We start from the raw sequence: 22,050 nt of genomic DNA on the forward strand, positions 1-22,050 counted from the left end.
AATTCATTCAGGAACAGATTTTGGGTTGTTATTCCCCTAATAAACAGATATGGGGTACAGCTTCATATGAAAATATTATTGGGTGCACTTCTAATGGGTGCACATTATGGGGCACAGTTCCTTGAGGAAGCAAGTATAGGGAGCAAGTCCACAAGGGAGGTTGGTTCTGGGGGAAATTCTCTTCTAAGGGTCAGATTAAGTAGTGCAGTTTCTCATAAAGGAACAAATTACGGGGTCCCATCTTCCATAACGGGGTAATTTTTGGGGAAGGAAAATTCCCCTAACGGGGCAGGGTATGGGACAGATTTCCCTCTGTGGAGATAGGTAATGAAGGATGTAATTAGGTTTCTCATCGTGGTTCATCCTAGACCCCTTGTCCTGGAATGGGAGCACCTGGCCAGGCCTGTCCTACCAGCTGCCAATGGACAGGAAATTATTGTGTGTCTCTTGCAGAGACAAAGAAAGACTGAGGAGCCAACAATGCATGAGGTCCTTACCATGGCAGGGAATTGATGAAGTAAGTTGCCCAAATGACCCCAGAAGACAGCCCATCCTGCTGAGAAAGGTGAAAAAAACCCCCAAGGGGTTAAATAAAGAACCACTTTAACAGCCTTAAATAAAGAACAGTTAAGATGCCTCCGTTATACTGTGGGTATTACCACTATAACTAATAATTAATATTTGAATTTGTTTAGAAGCAGATCTCAATTTTAACGCACCCCATCACGTCACAAATTCACAAGACATGTCTATCTGTATCTTCTTCAGAGAAAATTGTTTTTAAATTTAACGCTCTCTGGTTAATAAATAGCTGTATGCATATGGGAATACAACAGTAAATTCTCCAACCTGCAATAACTGATATTCCATAAGACTCAAAGGTTCACCAGAGACACATGCCGGAGAGAGACTGGATTCTGGCTAGGTAAGAAATCAAATTACAGCTAAAACAGAAAATAAATTCATCATGTTTGCAGTAATGATCCCATCTGTCTGATTTAATTTGGAAATTAAAAAAATGGATCCTTCCTGGTCTAAATCTGCATGACGGAGAATTACTGCCATTAGTAGGTAATAGCAATTTTCCTTTCAAGCGTTTTGTGTTTCCATTGCACAGAATTTAAGACTTTTCTCTCAACTGAAGAGACTAAGCATTGGGGAAAAGAGTAGTTGTTTCTAAACAAAGGAGTGTTTTGAAAGAGCTTAATACTGATTATTGAATGGCTTTATTCACCCAACTGGGATTTTTATAGGTAAACCATATAGTAAGTTGTGCGAGTACTCCATGTTTGGAGGATTAGCCCAATAAATGTGTCCAGAATCTGCCCTATAATTTTAAGACAAATTAATTGAGTATTGTTTAATTATTGTATACAGTGCAGTTGTAGCCACATTGGTCCCAGGATACTAGAAAGACAATGTGGAGGAAGTAATATATTGTATTGGACCAATTTTTGTTGGTGACAGAGTCAAGTTTTCAAGCCCCACAAAGCTCTTCTCCAGGTCTGGGGAATCTTTCCACAAATGTGGAAGATGAATCATCCTCTGGTTGTGAAAAGTACAAAGGGAAACCAGAGAGAAAGTTCGGCCTGAGTCTTCTCCTGATTTTGTCTGTTTTATACCAGTATTGCCCTGCTGACTTCAGTGGAGTTACTCCTAATTTATGTGGGTGTCAGTGGAGGAGAATCAAGCCTCATAAATAATGCCTTTCTTTTTAGAAACGGAGAATTGATGTTGGAGAGGAGGAAGGAAAGAGGGAATGTGTTTCTTAATTATGCAAACATGTAATCATTACAGTATGAAAACATTTTTGCTTGAATCAGACCCTGAACAAAAGCAAACTATGTGTAACTTTATTGCCCTGATGAGCAGAATGTGTGTGAGAATCACTATCATCAGGGGCTACTATTGAAACTGAGTTACAAATGCACCCAGTTTAGGCTTACTCCATTTTTGCCTTTAGTTATAAATTTTCAGACAGAATTATTGTCACTTGTAGTTTCTGAACCTATATTTATGCCAGACAATAAACAGGTAAGAAGGAAGTGATAGGGCCCACGTTACCAAGTCCTGTGGTAGCAGGAAGCTCTTCTGCACTTCATAATAGTTTTCTCAATCTTTGGTCTGGTTCCTTCAATTTCCCATGTGGCATTTCGCTGACTTGAGCCCTTGTTCACTTGGTTTCTTATAACTTTTCACATTACATTTTCATTAGCTTCCCTCCGATCAACGTAACTCATACAATACACATGCCCAAGCTTCTATGTATGCATTTTTTGCTGCCTGCACTATTTTCATTTAATGTCTTCATGCCACCTTCTTTCTGTTTTTCCCAACATAGGTACATTTACCATACGGTTTTGTGTATTTTTTTTGTACTCATTAACTTCTTATCTATGTCCTCCACCACAATACAATCCATGAAAATAATCACCTGTGTCCTATCAGTAACTTTGCCTGTGCATTTTTAGGTGCTCTTTTTAGTTTAGGTGCTTGGTATTTAATTGTTCTCCAGACCGCCCCTCTTTGATACTTTTGGAAATATAATATTTTTGAGGATGTCACTTATTATATTTGATGACGTGTTCCAATACTTATTTCCTTTCCTGTTTCCTTTGCCTATCCTTTAACATACAACTTATTTTACAACATATTAGAATTGCTGTAATTATTAACACTTGTATCCATAACAATATCTGCTAATAGCTTGATAAGTTTATGGAGGGGATGGTATGATGAGACTGCCTACAACTGCTGTAGCCAATCTATGACTGCTTGCAAGTAATATCTCCAACGACCGGTCATAGGACATTATATGGGGAGGGCTCTGAGTGACTATAGAGATTCTTTCCCAGGTGTCTGACTGGTGGGTCTTACCCAGATACTCAGGGTCTAACTGATAGCCATATTTGGGGCAGGGAAGGAATTTTCCCCCACGTCAGATTGGCAGAGACTCTGGGTGGTTTTCACCTTCTTCTGCAGCATGCGGCAAGGGTCACTTGCACATTTAAACTAGTGTAAGTGGTTAGTCTAATAATTAGATTCACCAAGCCAGCAATAAAACAGCTTCTACAATACCTTACTGGTTATCAAGACACTAAAGCACAGCTCCCCTAAAGCAATCCATCCCTGGGCTCCCACCCAGACAGCCAAGTGAGGATTATTTAAAATCTTGTTCACCATGTATAAAATTCTACCAATCCCAAGAGATTGGGCACATTACCCACAAGGTCAAGGAATATTTCAGATCTTACTCAAATACAGGCTTACAGCCAATTCTTATATACTAAACTAAAATGTATTTAAAAAGAAAAGAGAAAGAGAGAGTATTGTGCTTAAAAGTTCGTTATACATAGAGATATGGATAAAGTTCTTAGGTCAATTTCATAGCAGGGGTGGTGAACTGCTGATTTGTAGAAAGTTCTTCCAGATTCAGTTCCATAGGTTATAGTTCAATAGGCAGTCCGTGTATATAGTTTGTTTGAATCCTTCCATAAGAATTTGCAAGGTAGTGCCAGGATAGCTGGAGACCAAAGCTTTTTTAAGGTTACAATAGCCTCTTGATAGCATGTTACAGCAGGTATCCCTTAGACAAGGAATAGGCAATATATGTTGTGGCTTTTGAAGCAATACTCCTATTTACTATGTATACACATGTAATTAGTTGCATTGATTAGCATAAGGCAATTTACCATTCAAAAGTTCACAGGTAGTTTACAACACACTTTAAAGAGGAATAAAGACAATAATATTATTACACCCAAGTTTAATCAAATTGCTAATATTCTCTTTTGATCTCTGAATCAATAGACTATAGTAATAAAATATTACAGACAGAAACCGAAGTTTAGCATCTAGGTGCTAATTAAATCACAGTGTTAAGCTCCTGTTGGATATAGATAAACACAGACAAATACAAAAAGTATTTATGTCTAATTCTCTAACCACATAGGTTTGATTTTCAAAGGATTTAGTCCACTTACAGGGCTTTGATAACTATCTACAAGCAATGGCCCTGTTTACCATTTCAATACTTCTCTAATAATGTTTTCAAAGGTTGATCTGGGGCCACTTACCCTGCTGGTTGTTTAACCCTTGCTAGGCAAGTGTTGCAGTCTATGAAAACAAAATACTACAGCTGGGTGTTCCTCAGTTGTGTGCAATGGATCTCACCATCTAACTTGTTTTAATACGTGTTCAATCTAATTAATTACTGTATTTAGTTTCTCTCGCATATGAATTAAATGATTTCAGTTTCCTTTCCACCAAAAAGCTTTAGGTGCAAATTTAATTTACCAGTAGGTACTGTAAAGTTAGGGAGCAATCGCACAGCCACAGAACCATAGCTTGGGCTACTTTTTTATTGCTACTGGTTCAGTAAATTTGGGTACAGGTCTGATTTTAGGTGATGCAATTATAATTTCAAATTTAGGGACAAAAAAAACAAACAATTGGAACTGTTCCCCAGCAGTGTGTTGCCCAGTCTGTGCTTCAGTAACAATCGGGAGAACCATTTTAATTCTTATGTTCCCTGGCTGAGAGAGCTGTGAAGTGAGCATGCTCAGCCCCATCAGGGCAGTGAGGGCTAGGTCAACAAACCAGGTATAGGTTCAGCATTGCAAAGCCTAATTGCCATGTGCCCTGCTGCCCAGTGGAATCCTTAGCCCCGTATTAGCTGCCCAGGGTCCCTATACAATGTATGGGGAGAGGTAGACACATAGGAATGGGTTCCATGAAAGCCAGCAAAGAGGAGTGGGATGCTGGCTAAGCTAGCCAGTAGGAAGTGCTGAGGAGAGGGATATGGTCAAAACCCTTCCCTCAAAGGTAGTTAGGTGCCTTGTCTCCAGGGCAGAGGGAGGTTCCTATGTCCACACGGGTTGCTGAGCTCTGAGCCCCGGCTTGGAGTTGGGTCCCTCAGCCAGGGCAGCCCTTTTTCAAACACGGAGGAGAAAGTCCACAGGCCCGTGATTAGAGCACTCATTGGGAATATGGGAAATGCAGGTTCTAGTCCCTACCCTGTTTGCTTTGTAGTAGGGATGTGAACCCTGGTTTGCTAACCCCCAGGTGACTGCCCTCACCAATACCTCACTGGGTATTTGAGAGTGGGGTTCTCTTGCTGAAGCTGTTCCACTCTGTATGAAACAATTAAATATTCCCTGAGCCAAGGAAAGTGACTCCATAGCCTTGTGGTTAGCATTCTCCCCTGAGAGACCTCTAAGTCCCTGCCATAATTCCCACTGAAATCAGTGAACATTTAACAGCACATTTTGCTCAGCATGAGTGGCAAGACACAGGGCCCAAGCCTATTCCTAGGGCCATTAGCAGTAAAACTGCCTTTAAACTCGGTTGGTCTTTTCTATAACATTCTCTTATTGTTCTCTCCAATGTGTTGAGTATTAGCTAAACTCACTTCTGTCATTTTATGGTTTGCATTTCCTGACCAGAGGAGGCTGACAAGATCTGACCCTGGAAGTTGTGTCCTTGGTGTGCTGTTGGTATTTTGAAAGCCAAACCTTCCCAGCTCCTGCTCAGTGATGGCTTCCTTATTTCCTTGGGTGACAACTATTCAGATACTGAGTTTTCTACAAATACCCTATCTGTCTACAGGTGATGAGAATTTTGTGTCACACAAATTTTAAGAAGCAATTAATCATTACTTAGGAACTGAGAAAATCACTAGCACCAAAAGTGATGGATCTGAGATCTGGAAAACACACCATACAGTGAGTGACTTCAGGGGCTCAGTCTCTTTCGCTTTTTGAAAATACAGCTAAGAAGTTGCTTGATTGTGGTCCATAAGTATCTACACAGGGAGATTTGTGGTATCAAAGGGCTCTTCAGTATTCAAAGGCAGAGTAGTATCCAGTAGCTGGAAGTTGAACATAGACAATTTAAACTGGAAAGAAGATGCAAATCTCTAATTGTGAGGGTGACTGATGAATTGTCAGAATCAGGTATTTTTCTAAAGAGATGCACAAGTTACTGAGCTTGATTTAGGCCTGGATTATACAAGAAGTCAGACTAAATGGTCTGGCCTTAACATCTATGGACCTTTTGGGTTTTTTTTGTTTGTTTTACTGTTCAGAATCAGAGTTTTCATTTAAGAAAATTAAGGTCTAATCTTTTTTATTTTCAGCGAACTTACTCACTACAATGAGAGTCATTTTGCCCCATTCATCCCGATGTGCAGAGGTTAGTCCAACACAACATATCATACAGACATAATTCAGAGATTCCAATGTCAGAAAGGACCACTGTGGTCTTCTAGACTGGCCTCTAGTATGACACAGGCCATAAAACTTCCCCCAAAATCTGTTTATCTAGCAATCAGCAGAGTACAGCCCGTAGATAGGGTTCTGAAGTGACTCAGCAGAATGAAGTTCTATTCTGGTGTGCTTTGCTGGGAGACCTTGGGAAAGTTTGTTCCTTCCCTGTCCCTCAGTTTGCCCATCTGTAAAAAGGGAATAATGATACCTGACCTCCTTTGTAAAGTACTTTCAGATCTGTAGATGGAAAAGTGCTATGCACATGTGTATCTGTCACTCTAGGCTTTTATACTGCACTCCTTGCCATAATCTCCATTTTCCCCATCAGTCTACAAATCATATGAATCACATTCATCCTGCAAGGACCCTCTCTGCTCCCATGTACGAACAGACTGGGGGCTGGTAGGAGGGGTGTGTTTATTACTTTCTCAAGCAATAAACATACAAGCCCCAGCATGCAAAGTTTTCTCACTGTCCTCACAGCTCAGAATGAGCATTTTATTCTGCTAATATTTATTATCCTTCAAAATGCATCTGTATGTTTGTGTGTGTAAGTAAATGGTGGATAGACAGAGGAAAAAAAGACAGAGGTAGATCAACAGAGGGGTATGTAAAGTGATTAGATTAGATTGATAGCTGAATAGAGTGGCAAACAGCCAGCTTCTCCTTAGTGGGTCCCATGCTTCCACCCCTTGTAGTGGGCCAGGAGTCACCAGTAACCCCATCTCCCCAAGGAGGTACCTTGCTCCAGCTTCCCTCTGCCAGCTGGGGCCTAGGGTTGTCCCCTTCTCTGGCTACAGAGAAGCACCATCTCCTAGCCTGGGGAAGCATCTCCTCCAGCTGCCACAAGCCTTCTGTCAGCTTCCTTCTCCTGTACTTGCCACCCCTTTAGGGAAGGCAGAGTTTAAGTACACCTGGACTAGCCTTTCATTGGGTCCAGGTGTCTCTAATTGCACTGCAATAATCTCTCCCCTGCTTGCAGGAAAAAGGGTTTTTGGCCTTCTAGGGCTCACCCTCTGGCCCTGGTATGTCCTTTTGAGGCCCTCTGGCATGACTTTATCACAATAGATAGATAGATAGATAGATTAGATGATATTTGGCACTTTAGATTTTGATGGGAAAAATGTTTGATGGGAAGATAAAAGAAAAAAATCCTTTCTGTCTTTAAATGTGTGGCTCATTCAAAATGTCATTTACCTTTAAACAATCATAAAGTGAATTGGATGTGACAGGTCAGTGGAACGGCTTCTTGGTTTACACCAGTGAAATCATGAATCTTCTACCTGTCTGGAAACAGAGACTGTGAATGGGCCAAATCCATCCCAGGGATGACTGTAATGAGGTCAATGGGATTGTAACAGGGATTATTTGGGAGTTGAGTGTCCCAGTGATTAAAGCAGCAGGATTATTTACTGAGCCAGATCCACATGTGAAATGCAACTGGCATGTCCAGGTCACAAAACATAAAGAAATGTGGCACTCATTCCTGCGGGTCTGTTGTACAGCTAGAGCCTGAATCAAGTTAAATCTGGCAGACAATTCCACCTCTCTCCTAAATGACTCTGTGTCTGAAAGAAGCCCCTCCCAGAGCTGCCCAGGGAAGGTGAGAGGGGGAGTTTTCCCAGTTCCCTATTTGGGTGGTCCCCCCAAAGCAAGTGGCATCGCGACCTGGAGCACAGGGTCACAGCGATTCTCACATTTGGCCTGGTCTCCCCTCTATCGTGATAGGGTGGGCAACTAGGGTGAGAGGTGTTGTGACCTAGCGTGGGGGGGTTTCTGCGCTGCTCACTCTGGTTTGGCCCGGCTGCCCCATGAGGGCTGGCCAGGCCCAACCTGACAGGGACCGCGACCCCGTGTACCATGTCACAAAACCTGGAGTCAGGGTCCAGGCCCAGCCAGCCCCACAGGACAGGATAGTGTGAGGTGGGGGCTCGCTCTCCAAACCCCTCCCCTATGGGAGCCTTCCCTCAGTGTTTTCGCACCCTGGGTAATCCTTTTGGAAGGGGGAGGGGCTCAGTTTCAGATTTTGTTCCAGGCCTCAAAAAATCTCTGTGAAGCCCTGTTCCCTCCTTACTCCATCTACTACCTCCTGCTGCTCCTTGAGTCCTTGGGAATCAAGAACCTTCCCCTCAATCCCCTGCTGCCCCCTGGCTCCATGTGTGGGTCCCCAGGCAGTGAGGACACCCTCCCCCCTTCCCTCCTGCCCCCCCATAAATCCATATGTATTTCTATCTCCATATAGAATTCTCTACAGTGCAGAGTGGGAAGTTTGTCCCAGGGGCATTTTATAGGGATCTATCTGACACAGAGAACATGTCTATTGCTCTCTCCTGACAGGTCCCTATAGAATCCTCCCTCCTAACAACCCTGTTATTGGAGTCATTGGAACAGATGTTATCCTTCCATGCCGGCTCTCAGTCATTAAGTTAACCGGAAGCTTCAAAGTGCAGTGGAAGCTCTTTAGAACATCAGCATTAATCCATGAGGTCTCCCGCAGTGGAGAAATCCAGACAGAAACACAAGGGGAGAGACATCACGGTCGAACCGAGCTATCCGTTGCTGAAATGAATCAGGGGAACTTCTCACTGAAGCTCAAGCGTGTCCAGGCCTCTGACAAAGCAGAATATATCTGCAGCCTGGATTCTAAAAGCTGGCATGATGAGATGGTGGTTGAACTGGATGTGACAGGTTAGTGACCGGCTTCTTGGCTTATGACAAATAAATGCTAAATCTTTTAATGCCTGCTAGATATGTGATGGTCTGGGGAAAAAACCTGGAAATTTTGGGAAGAAGACATTTTTTCCTTTTTTTTTTTTTAAAGGCCCAGTATGGAAAAATTGGAAATTTGGGGGAAAATTTAAAGAACACTGTTATACAAAATATTTTCTCTCAGAATGACAGTGAAAGAGGAAGCAAAGAGGAAAAAATATGAGCTACGCTACCATTTCCAATGATGTATTAGTAATTGTCTAAGTTATATTATATTGGTTCATAGGATAACTAGTTTAGTCTACAATTATGACCTTTCTGTATATATGATGATAATGCACTATTAAAGAATCTGGTATTACTATAAAGTTTGGATATATACCTGAATTTTCCATTGGGCCTTAATAATTGTGCTCTAATTACATTATAGCGATATTCATTTTCTGAGCATTTTCTTTTCAATCTTGAGTTTCTTATGTACATGCATGGTAATGTCATACTATATTTTATACCAAGGGATATAACCTTTCTTTTTGTTTACAACAATACTGATGTTTTCTATTTTTAACATTTTCTATTTTTTCCTATTTGCCAATGGGCAAAAAAAGACACCTTACAACCTTAGTGTGCAGCTGCAGCTCCATCTTTAATACTAGATATATTTCTCGTTAGTATTTGAATCAAAATTAAAGAATTTATACTTATTTATTTCATAAATATGCCCACTAACTAAATTGAGCTAACTAAATTATACATAATACATTTCTCATTCTTAAAGAAGTAAATAAAGTTTAGTTTTCATAAGCAAGTAACTATGGATATTTCAAGTTTTCCCAAAAACAAAAATGTTTTGGATCAACTCACATTTTTGTAGATTCAAAACTATTTATTTTATTTTATTAGTTTTTCTAGCTGATGAAAAAAGTGGAAAAATATATTTAGTTTCAAATCAAAACAATTTTTGGGGCAGTTTTGCTGTTCAGCCCCAAAACTTAAAATCCCTTATTCGCTCAGTTCTAATCTCCACGCAGGCCGATTCAAGATCCTTCCCCTGAGTAACCCTGTTGTCACGTTAATTGGAGAGGACATGATCCTGCCCTGCCAGCTATCAGCCACCATTATCCCTTCAAGCATCACTGTCCAGTGGATCCTCATCCAGCCCTCTAGGAAACCAGTCGAAATCTTCTACAGTGGAAGGTTCAAAGAAGATTGGCAGGATCAGAGATCCTGGGGTGGTATGGAGCTCTTCTACACTGAGTGGACTAAGGGGAACTTGTCTCTAAAGCTGAACAATGTGCAGCTCCCCGACAAAGGGAAGTATGTCTGCACAGTGGCAGCTGGAGGCTGGTACGACAAGGCGGCCATTGAACTGGAGGTGACAGGTCAGTGCCTTCTTTTCGTTCACTGCAGTAATGCTGATTCTGTTACTGCCCTGCAATGTGAGGCTTGTGGAGAGAAAGATAGGTGCCAGACCCGCCTGAATTAAAGACTGGGGAAACTCATAGACTATAAGGTCAGAAGGGACCATTATGATCATCTAGTCTGACCTCTTGCACGATGCAGGCCACAAGAACTTCACCCACTCATTCCTGTAATAGACCCCTAACCTAAGACTGAATTATTGAAGTCCTCAAATAATGATTTAAAGACTTCAAGGTACAGAAAATCCACAAGCAAGTGACCCATGTCCCATGCTGCAGAGGAAGTAGAAAAACCCCAGGGCCTATGCCTATTCTTTTCCGACCCCAAATATGGCAATCCCCTAAACCCTGAGCATGTGGGCAAGACTCACCAGCCAGACACCCAGAAAGAATTCTCTGTAGGAACTCAGAACCCATCCCATCTAACATCTTCACAGGTCAGGGAGGAGGCATCCCTCTGATGGGCATCCACACAAATATTCCTTAGGGAGCTATGTGAACAGAGGTTTATGTGTCTTTATACAGCTCAAGTACCAAGAATTCCCCTGCCTTATTGTGTCACTGGAGCTGCTGGAGAAGACGTTGTCTTGGGCTGTGTACTGGCAGTGACCAAGGCCCCCACAAACGTCTCAGGCTACGGCTACACTGACGGCGGCAAAGTCACCGCCGTCAGATCGATTTCTCCGCATCGATGGAGCGGTCAGTGAAGACCTGCTCAGTCAATCCAGAAATCGATGTACTAAGACCACCTTCTCAAGTGGCATAGCCCTGTGTCGACGGGAACATGGTTCCCGTCCTCTCAGTGCAGTGAAGACAGCACGCAGAGGAGAAGTCAACGGGAGTTATGCAAGTTTTTTGCGTAGCTTGCCTAACTCCCGTCGACTGCTGCCAAATCTTGGAGGTAAGTGTAGACAGGGTCTTAGTCACATGGCTGCTGCTTAGAACCTTAGAATTAATTCACGTGAGCTCCTATAGCAGAGGCGTTGAAGCAGAGAGATGGGATGAAAGACAGTGGGGTCGAGCGGAGCTTTTCATAACGGAACTGAGTGAAGGGGGCATATCTCTGAAGCTCAAAGACATCCGGGTCTCTGACGCAGGGATATATCTTTGCTGCGTATCTGCTGATGGATGGTACGGGGAGCTGGCCTTTGAACTAACGATGGCAGGTCAGTAAAACAGCTTCTTGTTTCGTGTCAAATGAACAAACAGACTTTCTTGTGTGCTGCTGCAGGAAATAAAATACTGCAGAATATTCCCTGCTTTTCTCTGACAACGTTATATAGCTGCAGCTCTAATCGGGCAGAGTTGAGGTACTGTTATTTGTACTTTGAGTCAACGTGTCTTATTTATGACTTTTTATGGTTATTTATCGTTAATATACTAAAATAGCACATAGAGGCCTCAACTGATATCAAGGCTTTATTATTCTAAGTGCTCACCTTAAGTCTTAATGTCCAGGATTTCTGTTAATTTTTAACTCTATTGTCCTGGAACGCTGGTGCACATTCACAGCACCGTGACATGCCTGCAATCTTGTCTTCACCTTAACAAAGTGTTCTGTGTGTGCATTTTTAATAGCCCCCCCTGCCTGCTGGATTCCTGTCTCTGTAAAAGGCTGGATGCTTGCCAAGAAGGAAGGCCTGATCCAGCAGAAGCTACGCGGCCAACAGAGAGGGAATGGAACCTTCTTCTGCTGGCCATCAAAGGCCAGATCCACAAAGGGGTCTTAGCCCTCAGCACTGCAGAACCTAACTCCTGCGTGACTTGCCACTTAATGGAATCCATAACCCCAAGATAGGCACCCAGGCTCCCTACGCAGGCATGGGGAGAGTTAATCACCTAAGAATAGGGTCCACAAAAGTCAGCCTATTGAGTAGGGAGTGGCCTAAGCTTGCCAATGGGAGACACCAAGGAGAGGGGTGTGTCCTACCTCTCAAAGGGAGTGAGGTTCCTCAGCTGGGTCAGCAGAGGATGCAATGCCTCCCCTTAAATCTTACAGACCAGTAGAGAGCACTCATCCAAGAGGGGAAAGGTTTGTGTTTACATCCCTGCTCTGCATGGTGTGGAACAAGGACTTGAATGCAGATCACCCACATCAGCGCGATAACCACTGGGCTGCAGGATAGCCTTCTACCGAGCTCTCTCAATCTTTCCTGTTGAAGCTGTTCTATCCTGTATAAATAATTAACCATCTATTAGAGTGGACTTGGAGTCTGTGGATCCCACAGTGTGGTTGAGTGCACTAACCACTGAGCCATCACAACCATCTCTTCCTCTGGCTGTATTCAGAGCCTAACCCAATAGGTGTGTTCTGATGGGATAGGTGGGGGAACACTAAATGTAAGGATTCCGCAGGGACCTGGGCATGAGTTAAACACTGACCATCAGAGTTGAGATGTCTGTGCATAAGCTCACAAAGAGAATATAGACACCTAAGGTACTTCACCAGCAGAAATGTAGATACCTGGGGGAATTTAGGCACCTACAGGGTCAGGCAGTGGCTCAGTGGAGGTTTTGAGGATCCAGATTTTGGATTCAGCCACCAAAACTGCCAGTTAAGCCCTTAAATCCCTTTGTGGATCTAGCCCTGAGACTCTTTGTGAGCAATCCCCACCTATCTTCTTGTAAGAGGGAAACCTGATGCTGCTGCTCTCCTGGGAACAAAGAATATAGGAGAAACTAACAGGATGGCAGACTCTATCCTGGGAAGCAGGAACTCTGAAAAAGATTTGGGGGTCATGGTGGATAATCAACTGAACATGAGCCCTTAGTTCGATTCCGTAGCCAAAATGCCCAATGTGATCCTGGGATGCATGAACAGGTGAATCTCGAGTAGCATTAGAGAGGTTATTTTGCCTCTGTATTTCAAAATGGTGCAACCACTGCTGGAATACCGTGTCCAGTTCTAGTGCTGATACTTCAAGACAGATGTTGATAAATTAGAGACCGTACAGAGAAGAGCCATGAGAATGATTAAAGGATTAGAAAACCTCCCTCCTGGAGATAGACTCAAGGATCTCAGGTTATTTAGCTTAACAAAAAGAAAGTTAATGGATGACTTGATCATGGTCTATAAGTACCTACAGGGGAACAAATATTTAATAATGGGCTCTTCAGTCTAGCAGAGAAAGGAATAACATGAACCAATGACTAGAAGCTGAAGCTAGACAAATTCAGACTGGAAAGAGCATAAATTTTTAATAGTGAGAGTAATTAACCATTGCAATGATTCACCAAGGATGATGGTGGATTCTCCATCACTGGCAATTTTTAAATCAAGATTGGATGTTTTTCTAAAAGATCTATTCCAGGAATTATTTTGAGGCAGTTCTCTGGCCTATGTTATACATGGGGTTAGAATAGATCATTGATTCTCAACCTTTCCAGATAACTATACTAAGCTGATTTGTCTTCCATACCCCCAAGTTTCACCTCACTTAAAAATGTTAAGGATAGCCAACCCGAAGTCTTTTTCCCAACATTTTCAACCAGCATGGCCGAGATCCCCCTTTCATAAGATCAAGCCCACTGGTGGCTTGTCCTCAGAGATTGAAGGATGCCAGGACATCTCTCTGCACCCCCAGAAATATATAGGAGCCTATTACTCCCCACCCCATCCCGATTTTTCACACTTGCTATCTGGTCACCCTAGATTTGTGGAAAAGGTGACGCTATTTGAGACATCGAGATCAGGGAGGTAAATAACTTGTACTTAAAACGACTGCCCAGATGTCTCAGGTATGGTGGGTCTCTTAAAGAGCTCATTAGAGAGTGTCAAAGTGGTACTGTGATGTATTTCCTCTCACCCTCACCCTCTGCCCAAGCAAATAACAATTCTGGTGTTTACTGCACCCTCCAACGTGGAAACCTGCAGACTTTCCCTGATACTCCTGGTTCATACAAATGCCTCAGCTGTGTGCCCAAGGGGCAGTGAGCTGGTTACAGACACTGGGGAACGAATACCCTGTCAGCTACTTGAGTAAAAACCTCTTCTTTGGAGACCAGCACTAGGAGAACCTTTGGTCACTAAGGGAGCCTGAGCTGTTCAAACCTAGTCTCAGGCTTTGTCTACACTGATAGCCATGTGTAGGGTATGTGTAGCTACACACTGCCAAGAAAAGCAGGCTGTGGCCACACTATGGTGTGTAACTACACATGCAGTGAAAGGCTTTTGTTGCCGGGACTGTTGGTCCTTTTCCTGTTGCCTCCCCCTGCCAGAGCCTTTCCTCACTGCTGCAACCATTCCCTTTGGGCGCTGGCATTGGGAAGGTAGCAGGACACTACACTCTAAACATAGCAGTATAGACATGAGACGCACTGCTCGGGCATGTAGAGAGCCATGTAGGTGCAATGTATGTACTCTGCACACCACCACTGTTTATACATAAACTTAGATGGGCACAATATTTCCTCTTGTGATGAAAATCACAGCTGCCAACACTGCAGACCCTTGACAGGGTTATAGTCTATGCAGTTGAGCAGGACACATCATGTGTTATCACTAGGGTTACAGGGGAACATGCCAATGGTGCTGGGCCATTTCTGAAGATGGAGTGACAATCCATTAGACCTCACACAAATATGTGATGTTCTATATATTATCTTCCCCAAGCATGAGAGTCCCTCAGCTGGAGACAAGGCAGACAGCAATGACAGTGATAAATATAGTCACATCCTGCTCTTTGAGGAGACGGTGCAGGAGTACACCCAGGAACTCCTCATACAACCTGTATCTGCAGAGCACCTTGTGGGAGCTGGAGGGGATTCTCCCCAAGATGAGAAAGATGCTGGAGAGCTCCTTCATGAGGATGGACTTACATAGCTTCAGAAAGTTAAAAAAGAAATGTGAGCTCCTTGGAGGACCCTGCCAGGATCATATGGCAGCAGATCAATGAGTGGGTGAGGATTTGTTGTAACATAGCACTGCATACCCACCCTCTTCCAGTAAGAAGCTCTGGTATGTTGAATGATGTTGGAGTAGGTGTCAATGCCTGAATAACTTTAGGTGCCTTATCTAAAACAAAATGACTCAGAAACAAGTGTCTTATCTAATCTGTTCAGGTCGTGCAATTAAAAGCCATGTGTGTTTTCTTAGGGCCTAATTCTGGTCTTTCACTAAGGTGGATAGCAAAACTTCCTTCTGTATCTATGGGAGTAGGGTCTGACTCACAATGTGTGGCTTTGAAACAAGGCATCTCTTTTTTCCTTGCACGGGAATCTCCATTGAAGATGGTATCACAACCGGTTAAGGGAACTATTTCCTTGAGGGAAACAATTGAAGGAAATTATATAAATTAAGCGTATGTATATATTAGGGAGGGTCAGAATATGTTACCCAGGGTTCAAGCTCAAATGCTGCATCCTCTAATGATGGGCAGAATGAACAGAACACCGAGCACAGCTGATCAAATTAAGTGACCTTTCTTTTATTATACTTATTTGTATTAATCAATATCCAAATTCTGCTAGACGTTATGCTTTCAGAAAGCCCCAGTACCGTCCCAAAGATCTTACAGATGAAAAGATCAGCAGGCAAGGTGTGGGGAAAAGGGTAGGTAATACTAGTCTAGTGGTCACGAGGATGGTTTTCCAGGACCTGAAAATTCCAAAGGGGTTTTCCTGTTCTGTAGGAGAGTAAAGAGTTAAAAGCTGGACAAATGGTCAGGCCTAAGTTACAGGGAACGGAGTCATGGCACAGGCAAACCTTGTTTCTGTTAATTGGTATGAATTCTAGCTAGAGTCTATTATCTTTCTTCTTTTCCTCCCATCCTAGCCATCTGCGCAGGGCATGAGTCTAATAAAATAACTATCTCCCATCCTGCACAAGGCCTTTGGTGGGAAGAGAGCATTATCTTCTTTCCCTCTCTTGCATATTTTAAAGAAGGTTAGTTTTCAAGGTAATATGACTGTGCTCTGTGAGGTAATTCTGTAAACAACAAACAGAGGCGGGTATAATTATATTAATCATATAGTTGTTAATATTAATTTTATAGTTGTTAATGTAACCAAATAAGGGTCTATGGGGAGTTGCTGTAAATGTATACATTTACATACTGTTATGGATAAAAGGATTGTAAAGTAACCCCTTTGTTGCTCACTTGCGGCGTCGAGGTGGAACGAGCAAGCAATAAAGGGTTCCGTCTCCCCAATCTGCCCCAGTGACAACCTGTTTGTTATTACTAACATGTTTTTTGTTGGTATATTTCTCCACCATCAGAACTAAGGAAATCCCCTAGAATGATGGCTATGGGGTATTGCAGATTATAATTCCAGAGATTTATTCGAGATTCCAGGCCCAGGAGAAGCTGGATGAGAAGGGAGGTTTAAGTCTGGAGGTTCTCTACTGGGACTGACTAAGGAAAACAGAGAGAGAGAGAGAGGGAAACTGAAAATGGATTTCAGCTGGTGAATTGTGGCTTGACCAGAATGGATGACGCTTTAACCTTTATTTCTCTGTGCTGTGTTGCAGTTGACTAATAAATTCTGATCTGTTCTGAAAAGGCAGCTTGGGTGTCACTGAGAATACTTGCTGCATTGCATGGGTCCCTGAAGGGTGTAAAAGTCTCTACCAGGAATCTGTCACCGTTGGACGTGTTGGGCACAGCTCATAGTGTGAAGCAGGAGTTGTTGAAATCCAGAGGCTCAGTCTGGAAGGCATTGAGGCCACGTGGCCTACCCTGAAATGAAGAGTGGAACCCCTTAGGGCTCTGTTCCTTCAAGACACTGTTTAAAACCTGGGACGTAGCACTGATCCTGTGGAGGGTCTGACAAGGAAAATGCCTGTAGCTGCTCTAGTTTAAATGAAAAGAGGGATGTCAGGCAGAAGCTGGGAAGGTCAGAGAGGAGGAGGTGACATGACATGATGATATGATGGTGGTTTTCCCCAGTTTTGGAAGGTGTTTTATTTTTGGAAGATGTTTTTTTGGAGCACGTTACATTGTTGAGCTGTGTTTGGGATGCTTTAAGAAGCTAGAGGTTTCGTTGTACTCTGCTTGTGAAAAGAAACAAACCCACTTTCTTAGGCCAGCTTCTTTCATCTCTTATGCATGTGTTACCCCATTAAATCCAATGGGTTTGTGCAAGATACACCTATACTGGGCTAGTGTCTATACTGAGAATTTACTTTGACATAGCTATGTCTTTCAGGGGATGTGAAAAATTCACACCTCTGAGAACAATAGCTATACAGACATAGCCCCCAGGGTAGGCAGTGCTACACTTATGGAAGAATTATTCTGTTGACCTAAGATACTGCCTCTCAGGGAGATGGATTACCTACGCCAATGGGAGAACCCCGCCCAACAGCGTAGGTAGTGTCTACACTGAAGCACTACAGCAGTACCACTGCAGTGATGCAGCTGCACCACTTCAAAGTGTAGACAGGCCCCAAAGATATGACTTAAAAGTGGATTAGCTAAACTACATTAAACCCCTATGGGGACACTCTCATCAAGAATTAAAGTGGCCTTAATTCAGTTTAGTTTAATGCACTTTGAGTGAATTCCCAGAAGAAGTCTATCTGGGTAGGAAATGTCAGGAAGATTGGACAACTTTATGGGGAAAGGATGTGTGTAAAAATTGGGTTTATAATGGAAATCTACCTTCAATCTCAGCTTTGGTCCAGCCACTGCCACTCCATATTCCAATAGAATATAGCCCTAAAATAGGATTATTAATGAGCTATTCAAGTCATCTATCTTTTATTATAGAGGAAAATACTGAAATTAAGTTATCAATAAGGTTCTTGCTAATGTACCTCCAAGGGGAAGATGCCAGTAAGGAAGCTGTGATACAGATCCGTGTTTTCTTATTAGTAACATCTACATCCTGTGCCCCAGAAACATTTGTGGTTTTAAGAGACTACTAAATTATCATGTTGGATAAAAGTCACAGACAAAAGACTAACAAGAAATTTAAAAAATTTATTGCAAAACATGTAAAGAAGACAGCATGGCAATCTACAATTTAAAAAAACCATCTTTTTACATCAAAATAAATTCATTAAAACCTTGATTCCCGGTACATCATTATTAAATCAGTATCAGTGTCATTTTACATTTATTCCTCATTAATTGAACAAATTCTCATTGTTGTTTCTTTGTGTGAATTTTTAAAGAAGGGGTAAATTTCTTCTGAGAATGAACAATCATTAAATGTAAACAACACAGACATGTCAGTTACATTGAAAAAAGTCACCCGTCTCTCTTGGTAACTAAGGTAAACTCCAATTTTCTTGGGCTTTTTCTGCACTGTGACTCTGGTCCAAGGATCTGTTTTTCCCCAGTAATCTCTCCCACTCAGACCAAGAACCCAGAATTTATCTTTAGGGGACAGGGAAAGTTTTCCTTTTCTCTCTATGGATTTTCTGGCCACTCCCAGGTCCCAGTCACTGCTGTTCTTGACCTCCACCTCCCAGTAGTGCTTTCCAGAGGAGAATCCTTCAGAGCTTAACACACAGACAGTCGAATCGAACCGCTCTGGATTTGGTGGAACGTTTTGAGGTTGGGCTTCATGTTTCAAACTCTTCTTATCCCCAGTAATGGAAAGGTTGGGATGGGCTGTTCCTGCATCAAGAGTGATGTCATCTATAGGAAGAGAGTGTTGATTTTGAGAACCATTCCTGTAATACCAGTATAAACTGGAACAGGAGGGAAATATGCACTATGAGCCTCCTCCTGCAGCCCTGCCTCATGCAAAGCTCCCACTGATTTCAATAGGAGTTTTGCCTGAGTAAGGACTGCAGGATTTGGCCAGTGCTGCACACTTGCTAATTCAATGTTGCATTGAACTATTTTGGAAACGAGAATTGCTTGATGGTTATACAAAAATAAAAATGACCCTGAACTGTTAATCACACAAGTACCCAACCTGGGCCAGATTCCGATCTCAGTTACACTACTGTGAATCCAGAATAACTTCTCTGAACTAATGGCCAACAAAGTACACCATCACCAGTGTAACTGAGAGCAGAATTGGGCCCACTATACCAAGCATTATGGGATGTTTTGTGTGTGTGAAGTGTGGCACAAAATACGTTTCCTATAATAGCTAACTATGATGATACGTTCATTACGAAACACAGAATTGTATTATTAAGAACTCCAACACTGGCTATGTCAACATGCCCCTACTATCATTGTAAATAAATAAGATGCAAATAAATAACATGTGACATGTGACAATAGACTGTATTTTACTCATTAAAATAAAGTTTTATCTGGTAATTAGACCTGGAAGCAGGACCCCTAGTTTCTGTTCCCAGCTCTGCTGCTGTGTGAGATTGGTCAAGTCACATAAGTTCTCTGAGGTTTGGGTTACTGTTCGGTAAGCTCAGTATAGTGCAATCCTCTTCATGTTCTAGAGGGTGTTTTATTACTGTTTGTAAAGAGCTTTCAGATGATCAGCAGAAAATTACTGTAACATGCTAATTATTATCTGCACTATCTTCATCACTGTGTCCTTCATCGCACCAGCATCATTTTAATCCCCTCCCACTATAATTATTATAATCAGTAACATCACCAGAGCAATGATCCCACCACTGTCTTCATAATGATGCCCTCATAAACCTCATCAACTTGTTCCTGGCCATGCCTGTCATCACTGCAGTCCCCATCGTGGTCCCCACCACCACTGCATTATGATTCTCATTGCAGTCACCACCCCTGCCACCATATCATCTCTGCCTTCGCTGTGGCTCAGGTCCTGCCTTAGGCACTTCTGCTCCAAGTAGCCACTAAGGCCCAGCTTGTTATAGGTATTTAGATGCCTAACTCCCACTGATATCATTACCTTTGAGGAGCTGGGCCAAAGTGACTTAGAAGCACAGATTCGTCAGAGGGTAGTTGGGCCTTTGAAGGGGTCAGGGGCCCATCCTATCCCTGACAGGCTTCACAAAGGGGCACGAGGCAGCTCAAGTTGACTTGGGAGTAGTTACCTCACTGAGTAACTAGGTGCAGCTAATGGAGTAGGGAAGGATCGGGATTATTAAAAAGTTAAGGACCTCAGTGAGAGGGGGAGTTTCTGGGGAGAAAGGCAGTGGCCAGAGATTCAGAGGGATCACAGAGAGAGGATCCCTCCAGCAGACTGGGGAAAGCTGCCTAAGAAGCCAACATGACAAAGAGGGAGAAGCAGATCAAGAGGCTGGGGAAGCCTCCAGAGGAGGAGAGATAGGAGGCAGTTCAGGGAGCAGCAAGGGAGAGAGAAGGACTGGTTTGGCTGTTCCAAACAAGGGCTCTGAGCTGGAACCCAGTGGAATGGATGGGCCCAGGTTCCCCTGCCTACTCCATCCAAGGAATTTGGAGAAGAAGGCTCTAAACCCTGGAGATATTGGGCTGTTTAGCCCCACTAGAGCTAAGAAACTCCCCACTCCCCGTTATCCTGAAGGAGACAGAAACTATTAAGGACCCGGTTAAAGGGCTGGACGATGAACTTGATGAATACAGAACTGAGGGTGGAGGCATAAGCAAGTTGAGTCATGCAATGTAGCTCTCCATCCTACCACAATGAGGCGTGTAAGATACAGACCCCATACTAAAAGGCCTCATTGAGTTGCAATGGGATTTGGGTTCTGAAATCACTCCAGCATTTTTGAAAATCATACTGTCAGTCATTACTCAGGGAAATCCCTCATTGGGGGTGGTTTCTGATCTGACAGGGGTAATTCAGGAGTAACTCCATGCAACTCAGTGGACTTACAATGGCGTGAAATTGGTGTAAATAAGGTCAGGATGAGCCATTGAAATCAGTTTGGGAGCTGGGGAATAAGGACCTTAGGCGCTGTCTCTCTGACAAGAACAGGCTGTGTTTCTAGTTCGATTATAGTAACAAACATGCTGATCTATTTAATATAAGGATAGATTATAATGTACTGAGGTTCCCACACTGCATCTATCACTATAGTATTAGCACCTCTATCTATGTGTTGTATATTCTGTTACCTGCAGTGTTCCGAGCTCTTTTCCATTCTGAAATGAAAGTAAGAAAACAACAAACATTGAACTAAGAATGGCATTGACAGTAGATTTCCTCCCTCAAGGAAGTCCCAGACTGAGGACAAGTGAGGATGCCAGAGGCAGTAGGGGGTGATTACTTCTGCAGGAATAAATATAGACAAAAATAACACTTGCATGGTCATCCTCTCTCTCTCTCTCTCTCTCTCCATCAGACATAGGTGGGCTGTTCTGAGCTAAGATTAGAAAGCATTGTCTGTCTTGCACCTCCAGTCAATGGCCACCCTCACCACATTACCTGCTTTCCTTGACTTTGATCTGTTTATAATTCCCTCTCACACATTCCCCTTTCACTTGAACAGAAAATGAAGTTTCCCATCCACACTCATGCTTTCCAACCACCAGAAGCATTATTTGCAACAATGCAGCTCCTACTAGGCAGGACATAGGAGACTTCCCTCCAAGGGTGTGTCTACATTGCAACTGGGAGGTGTGATTCCTAGCATGGGTAGACATACATGCGCCAGCTCTGACTGAGTAAGTGCACTAAAAATAGTAGTGACACCACACTGGCTCGGGCTAACCGTGTGAGTACAATCCCACCTCACCCTGGGTACGTACTCAGGCAGCTAGCCCTAGCTGCTACTCGTGTCACTGCAATAATACTGATATTTTTAGCATGCTATCTTGAGCAGAGCTGAC

General features: G+C 42.9%; 2 protein-coding genes across 2 annotated transcripts in view; one reads left to right on the forward strand and one right to left on the reverse strand.

Annotated features, from left to right (window-relative positions):
* The window catches only part of LOC137157809 (butyrophilin-like protein 8), an 84,151-nt gene that overhangs the window by 5,336 nt on the left and 56,765 nt on the right, over positions 1-22,050 (forward strand). The window contains exons 2-3 of the mRNA XM_067555217.1: positions 8,604-8,954; positions 10,007-10,357. Coding sequence (XP_067411318.1) covers positions 8,604-8,954; positions 10,007-10,357 — 702 coding nt within the window. The remainder of the gene's footprint in view (positions 1-8,603; positions 8,955-10,006; positions 10,358-22,050) is intronic.
* The window catches only part of LOC137157812 (uncharacterized), a 38,355-nt gene continuing 34,759 nt past the window's right edge, over positions 18,455-22,050 (reverse strand). Inside the window, exons 17-18 of the mRNA XM_067555220.1 lie at positions 21,337-21,363; positions 18,455-18,981 (exon numbers count right to left, since the gene is read on the reverse strand). Of these exons, the coding sequence (XP_067411321.1) occupies positions 18,455-18,981; positions 21,337-21,363 (554 nt within the window). The remainder of the gene's footprint in view (positions 18,982-21,336; positions 21,364-22,050) is intronic.

The sequence above is a fragment of the Emydura macquarii genome, unplaced genomic scaffold (assembly GCF_026122565.2).
Source record: "Emydura macquarii macquarii isolate MOO-44397 ecotype Brisbane River unplaced genomic scaffold, CSIRO-AGI_Emac_v2 contig_1573, whole genome shotgun sequence".
Taxonomy (NCBI): Eukaryota; Metazoa; Chordata; order Testudines; family Chelidae; genus Emydura; species Emydura macquarii.